The sequence below is a fragment of the Cucumis sativus genome, chromosome 3 (assembly GCF_000004075.3).
Source record: "Cucumis sativus cultivar 9930 chromosome 3, Cucumber_9930_V3, whole genome shotgun sequence".
Classification (NCBI taxonomy): Eukaryota; Viridiplantae; Streptophyta; class Magnoliopsida; order Cucurbitales; family Cucurbitaceae; genus Cucumis; species Cucumis sativus.
The window spans coordinates 34,977,705-34,985,001 of record NC_026657.2 but is presented as its reverse complement, the minus strand read 5'-3'; the positions used below and the strand labels follow the sequence as shown (position 1 = coordinate 34,985,001).

The window sequence follows — 7,297 nt, the reverse complement described above, 5'->3', positions numbered from 1 at the left end:
TAGGATATAGATTGTTTTGTACACATTGCATGAATTATTATATACGTAAGACATGTGAATACACTAATGAGAAGAAAATTAAAATACTGAAAAAAGAAACTACTCTTTTTTTTTTTTTTTTTTGCCAACATTAATATTAAAAGTATTGAATCCTATTTTTGCCCTAACCCTACATAAGATAAGATTAAAAGAATTGAGAGAATACGCTGTGCCTCATGATATGAGCACTGAAAAAGACATTATCTTGCTCCAAATGAAGATTAAAATAACAAAACGTAAGAAATTTATTCAATCTCTTGTCATTTAAATACAATTATGGAAACATCAAATCGTTAAAAGCAGCTATGACATTCAACTTCTTTCCACATTCACTTGATATATGACGAGGCATGCCCCAGTCCAAAGACATAACAAAAAGGACAGATTGAATAGCGGAATTATTTTCTTTAGGAAGCAATAATTTGTGGATCTTATTCAGCTCTATATTTCTTCTTGATGCGCCACATACAACTTTTCACCACTCAGCGAATACAGACACTTCGATCATTGTGTAGCAATTCATCTAAATGGTCTTTGTTGCTTCTCCCTTAAAACCTAACAAATAAAAAATTGCATTCTCAACCTCGACTCCCTCAACTTGTACATTACAAAAGAACTAACCATCCCCTCCCCGGAAAAAAAAAGGTATAAACTTATCAGATCAAGCTGGTGAAGACCAAATTACGTTACACTGTTTAGCTCATAACATGTTACATGCTTGCTGCCACTGCTTGTTCGGTCAACCATGTCCATACTTTCACTTGTCCAGTCCCGTCACCGGTAAAGAAGATGCCGCCTGGACCAGCTTGAATTGATCTAATTTCTTCCTTCGAATATATTTTGCCCCTCTCCGAGAACCTATTACAAACAATACACAAGTGATATGGATTAACAAAAAGCTATTTTTGATATACGTTGAGAGAGAATACCAAGAACCTAGAATCAAAACAAGAAATATAGTGAACATGGGTGAAGATGCTCACGATGGCAAATCATAAAGGCGAACAGAGTTGTCGTTGCACGAACATAACAAAATAGGCTTCCCATCTAAATCATGCATCCCACAGAGAGTAAGCAAGCCCTGAAAAAGATCGCCATCACATCACATAAGTGAATTGAACATGTTTGCGGGTATCATCCCACTGTATCCAAATGGCTGTCCCAGACACCGAGATAAATTCAGTAGAAACTATAATCTCTAAGGAAGCCCAAACTTCTGAAATGCAAAATATTTCCCCTTCGATGAACCAAAAAGGATAATAAAGTTTCAGTAGGAGCCACTTGAAATTCCGCAATATATACTATTAGTTGATCCTATGCTTAAGACTAGTTCTAAAATAGCACTCGTAATTAGATCACCATCATATTACAAGAAGATGCATCTGAACTTGAGGACAATCCTGACAGCCTTTTTCAGATACAACAACCGCAGAATACTAAAGCATTTGACCGTAACTTATTCTCATCCCTTATACACTTTCTTTAGTAAAGAACGTTGTGTATTATCCAATAGTAATAATAACAAAGAAAACGGAAAACCACACATACATGGTCTTCTTTTTGCGTGTAGGTTACTTCCAAGTTTCCACTTTCTGTAGCAGCCCACACCTGCGGGTAAGACAAGTTGAACCATTACTTAATTTTCAAGTCATAGCAGAACGTGAACAGTGTCAAACTACCACCTTTCTGAATTAGAAAATCAACCTTTATTGTCTTATCTAGCGAACACGATAAGAGAAATTGCTCCCAGCAAAGTACAGACATTACAACTGATGTGTGATCTGTCAGTGTCTGTAGACATTGTAAAGACTCCAGACTCCATACCTAAAAAAAAAGAATAAGAATCGAATTGATTATGGAAAAACTGCAACTAAAGAAAAGATGGCACATACTCGAGCTCAACTCACTTTAATAGTATGGTCCATGGAACCAGAATAGAGCCTATTTGCTCCGACAACTAATGAAACAACAGGAAGGGTGTGGCCAGAGAGTGATGCAGCTGGCTCAAAGCAGTTGGTTGCCACATTGAATTTCCATGCCAATATGGACCCGTCCTATGTGCAGAAGTTAAAAATTAAGATTGAACTTGGCAAAATATCCGGCTGAAATTGATGGATGTACAAAGAACCGAATAGAACCATATCCATACAAATATGAGAAGCATGAGAAAATAAGAAATGCAATCTTCAAAGCAAGCGTGGCCACCAAAATTATAAAGCCATAAAGTTCATAATTTTGGAAAATAACAAATTTTTAAAAGTGATTTTGAGTTAAAATTAGATAGAATCAAGCAAAAAATGCTATAAATCATTACCAAATGGTCTAAATTGATTCACATATAAAAGTTTATAGTTCAAGTTGATACAATTACTAGTTTAGAGTTTTAATTGATACAATCCCCAAAATTGAGGAGAATAAATTGATATTTTCCCTAATTTATACTACTTTGGTGGGATTCAGAAAGTATAATTTTTTTTTAGATAATATGTGAGATGGGGTAATCAAACATCTGATATAGAGATTTGTGATACAAATATTATGCCAGTTAACCTATTCATTTTGGCTCAAGAAGAGTAATTTAGTTTATTTTAGATAAAATCAACTAAAATAGTTGTAATCACTCACACAAAGGGTCTACATTGAATCACTGACACCAAGGAATTCAATACAATCTTTGGTATGGGGTTCAACCCCAAAGTTCGTGAGTATAAATTGATTTTCTCCCTTTGCTATAAGAAACGACTTTATAGCATCCTCAAAGAAACCAAGGAGCTTTTCAAAAGGAAGAAATTTCCTTTGCAAAAATAATAATAATAATAATAAAGTATGTGTATAGATGTGTGTGTGTGTAAATATATATATAAATGAAACAACATTAACCCTCCCCAAAGGATACTGTCATCTATAAAAGAACCCTAAAATGATCTGTTTCTTTTCATTCACAGTTCCCATCCTGAAGACGAGCTTTAATGGCATCAAAGCACATTTACTCTATTCCTTGAATGGGAAAACCACATATAAAAAGAAAAAACAAGAAACTTGTCAATCAACATTATTACTAAGGGTAGTCAAGGACAGTTGAATCATTGGTCAGGATACTACGAGAGACTGATATATCATAGTTATATTCTGGGGATAAGCTCATTGCTAAAATGCTCACAGATACAATTCAAAAGTTACGGGAATACCTGTGTACCAGCAAAGAGTAAATCATTGCCCACAACTAGGGAATAAACTAGGCCAACAGGTCCACTAAGACTCAGATCAGCTGAAGTCTGAATGTTCCATGCCTTCAAATCACATAAAATTCTCTGAGTTAGTTCACGTCATCATACATTGGAATTAAAAGATATTCTGAACAGGCAAAATAAGTAGATCCAGTAGGCTAAAACACAGTTACAGTTACAGACATACACTTCATCCATTATGTAAAATAACAACATAACAGCAAAGCATCACATAAAATTTCGTATCAGATCAATTCCACCACACCTTCACACAATTAGGTATGCCAACAAACACCCAAGGGCCTTCAGCAATCATGGAACCAACTTGTCCTCCAAGATTAATAATGGCCATGCACTGCAAAATATTTCAGAAAACTAGGGTCAAATAATAAGACATCAGAAAATTAGTGATCAAGAGAAGAGTAGCATTTAGCAGCCCTAGAATAACTAATGAAGCCAGCTACTCAAAACCGTACATAAAAAATAAAAGCATCATCAGCTTGACTTTTTCTTTTTATAAAAACCATGAATTTCATTGAGAACAAATGAAAGAATACATGGGCAAACAAAAACCAAGCCCACAAAAAAGGGGGACCCCAGACCCCCACTACAGGAAAGGACCACAACTATACAAAATCATGTCAAGAGGATAGTTACAAAAAGCCTTTGAAATCGAAGCCCAATAAGAAACATGAAAACGAACAAGAGACCAAATAACTCTAGACTAAAGAGGTTAAGTATGGCATTGCAATTGTTGAATAGAAAACCTTTTATTTTATACAACTTCCATTGAGAAAAAATGAAAGCATACAAGGGCATACAAAAAAAACAAGCCCTCCAAAACAACCCAACTAAACAAAGGGCAACTGAGTAAAATGCTACCAACGAAATAGGTACAAAAGATCTTCAAAATCAAAGCCCAAAGAGACACGTGAAATCTAACCAAAGACTAAACCTCACTACAAAGTATGGACCCTTTCCCTATGTAACACCTAATCATTCCCCCCCACCCCACCCCACCCCCACAAATATCCCATATTGCACACACCCAAGAAACCCATTAAAAATCCCTTTCTCTTTGAAGGGTGGATGTAGGCTCCTCAATCGTCGCACCAACGCTCCAATGGCCAGCATAGCTAACACCAAAATCTGGCAGAAAACTCTTAATCATACCTCTCCCCCAAATATCCAAGGTCCTCCTCCGCCTTCCAACAAAGCAAGCAACAAAAAGGCCCAATAAATGAAGTTCTCCTAACAAGCCTATTAACAGTGTTAACCCAACCAAGCAAGACTTGCCAAATATAGAACTTGACTTTCTTAGGAACCTTAATCCTCCCGACCACGTCAAAAACGAACTCCCTAAGGGAGGGATCCAACAACAGACTGAATAAGGATTTACACATATAGCACTGACTCCGGTTAGAACTCCAAACACGAACTCCCTAAAGCTGCACCCCTCAACCAAAGAAAGAAGAGAGACGACCTCCTTCATTTCCTATAGGTCAAATTACGACAGAACCCGAAAACCTTTTATTTCCTCATGGGACTCCCACTTCTTAATCTTTTCTATTCTCAAGTCCATAAAAAAGGCATGCCTAAAAATTGTTAAATATAAACCCAAATAATACAAGAGAAATATGATAATAGAGCAACACAGGAGCCAAAACTCCTAAAAATTGAAAAGAATCATATTAGTATTAATGAAAGACCTCTATTTACTAGCAAAAGATAATGTTGACTGGTGCGTAAACGTTGGTGGATATTTACCTTCACCCACTCCAAACCCTTCCACCAAGTTACTTGTCTACCCCCTAAACAAGTAATCTATTTTAAAAAATGTATGATAAAAATACATGCAGAGAAAGGATAAATTTACATGGCCTATCCAGTCACTCTAAGCTTGCAGCTTACCCTCTCGACATCCAATTAAGAAACATCGAGAACTTAGCCTTCAGTGGTTGCTTAGAAGCTTATTGCGATTTACTTTCCAAATATAGCATTATCCCATTAATGTTCATGCAATCTCTCATCGATAAAATTGCTCTCAAACTGAATAGAAACAGAACAAGCCTACACCAATTTTCACAGTAAACACTAAATAATACTTAAGTGATATAATATTTATAGTAAAGATGTCTATGACAGAGATGAGGATATAAGCAGAAGGACAAATTAAGTGAAGGTCGGTAACTAACCTGCCCGGACTGGCAGTCCCAGACCCTGACGGTCTCATCTTTACTACCAGTATAAAGCTTATCAGAACCAGATGGAAAAGTGATCCCAGTTATCACCTATAAAAAGTAAAAGTCAAGGAAATATTAGGTCCCACACTTGCAGTCAATAGAAGAAATATAGGACAAAACAAAACAACAATTCTCCGCATAAATGGGAATTCTGGTTTTGTTTTAGACATATTATCACTTGCCTTTTGATGCCCATCTAGCTGCGTTAGATGAGAGAAACTTTCGCCCAAACTCCAAGAATGCAAGTATCTACACTTATCACCAAAAGTACAGTTCCCCTGAACCCAAAAATTACAAAGCTTCTCTGTCTTTCTAATTATTCTATTACCACCACCATGAACTCGTCCCCACGTCGAGCCGCCGCTAAAATTGGGACTCCGTCGGGGAACAGAAACACTCGAATCATCAGAAGCAAATCCATGACCCCTCTTCGAGGCAGCATTAGCAGCTCCATTGGAAGCGGCATGTGGAGGACCATTTAACTCCCGGTGAAGATAAGGACATGGATAGCGACTACATTTACCCGCCCTCCAATGGAAACAAACCTTCTGATTCCTAGAATCTCCAGAAGGTGCGCCCAGCCTCTGAAAAACGCGCTTGCCGCCTCCATCGACATCCATACCTTAAATCGAAAACCCCAGTCAGCCCAGATCAGAAAAATCGATATCCAGCTAAACTTCGAAGTGGCAAACGGATGTAAGAGAATCTGGAGCAGTGAGTGATCAAAGAAGAGGATTCTTCAGGCGGGGGCAGGGCAGAGAAGAGAGAATGTGGAATACGATCATGAAGTTAGGGATTTTAGGAAAATCGAAAGAGGAATTGAGAGAGTGAGATGGAAAGGGGGGGGAAGGTTAAATTTGGGAGTAGTCAGAGAGAAACCCTAGAATAGAAATTGGAGCAAAAATTGAAATTGGGAAGGAAGTACAGTGGGGGTTTAGTTTAGTAAAGAGATGAAGATGGAGATGGAAATTGGAAATTGAAGCAGAGACGACGCGGTGTATAATAAGAAGAATGCGTAAGATGTACGACAAGGGTATATTTGTCATTTAATGGGAGCACAATTTTTACCTCTTTTCACTCTTAGTTAGTTTTAATTCTTTCAGGAGAAGATTTTTAAAAATAACAAAATATTGAAAACATTAAAATATAGCAAAAATTCTTCATTTATTTTTCAATTTTTCTACTTTCATTTTTTTTTTATCTATAATAGTTTTCCTTTTATTTATTTGGTTTTAATTTTTTAATTTGCGTCAATAATATGTTTGTATTTTGATATACTATTTTATTGATATATGGTTGATATACTTGATAATGATACATTAAGTTATATCATTTATATACTTAACAATTAACTGTTTTATACAATTGATACACATTTTATTATATGCTTAACCATAACTATAATGAACTGCAAAATATTTTTAAAAAATGAAAATCACGCAATAAATATATCAATTGATTAATACATATAAAATAAGTACATCACAACACTCATATGCAAAGTAAAACCAAAACAAAACAAAGTAAAACAAAATTATTTGAAAGCAGAGAACAATCACATATTTAACAACCATTATATATCATACTGCAATTAATGTACCAATGATATCTTAAAATCAAAATTAATACAATAATAAAAAAAATTGAGGGATGCCTAACTTCAAAACCATAAATAAAAGAAGTAAACCCACAAATAAAACTTAAAAAAATCGTTCATATGTTGAAGATACAAAAAACCGAACTCCTAAAACCATAAGGACAAAATCGAAATCAATAATGGTGAAGGAC

The 7,297-nt window shown here is 35.7% G+C and overlaps 1 protein-coding gene across 1 annotated transcript; it reads right to left on the bottom strand.

Annotated features, from left to right (window-relative positions):
- Positions 1 to 260: 260 nt before the first annotated feature.
- LOC101202840 (zinc finger CCCH domain-containing protein 48) lies at positions 261 to 6,486 on the bottom strand. Its single transcript, XM_004141081.3, has 9 exons — positions 5,692 to 6,486; positions 5,462 to 5,557; positions 3,532 to 3,621; positions 3,228 to 3,329; positions 1,947 to 2,093; positions 1,744 to 1,863; positions 1,588 to 1,647; positions 1,023 to 1,120; positions 261 to 897 (listed from the first exon to the last, which is right to left on the bottom strand). The coding sequence occupies exons 1-9, from the start codon at positions 6,127 to 6,129 to the stop codon at positions 750 to 752; spliced, it is 1,299 nt and encodes a 432-aa protein (XP_004141129.1). The 5' UTR covers positions 6,130 to 6,486; the 3' UTR covers positions 261 to 749.
- Between the last annotated feature and the right edge of the window lie 811 nt (positions 6,487 to 7,297).

Excerpts from the sequence above, each read along its gene's own strand:
- LOC101202840 (XM_004141081.3), bottom strand. The coding sequence starts at position 6,129 with ATGGATGTCGATGGAGGCGGCAAGCGCGTTTTTCAGAGGCTGGGCGCA. Across the intron at positions 3,330-3,531 it reads GCATACCTAATTGTGTGAAG|GCATGGAACATTCAGACTTC; the intron begins GTGTGGTGGAAT and ends TGTGATTTGAAG. Across the intron at positions 2,094-3,227 it reads TACTCTTTGCTGGTACACAG|GACGGGTCCATATTGGCATG; the intron begins GTATTCCCGTAA and ends TTCTGCACATAG.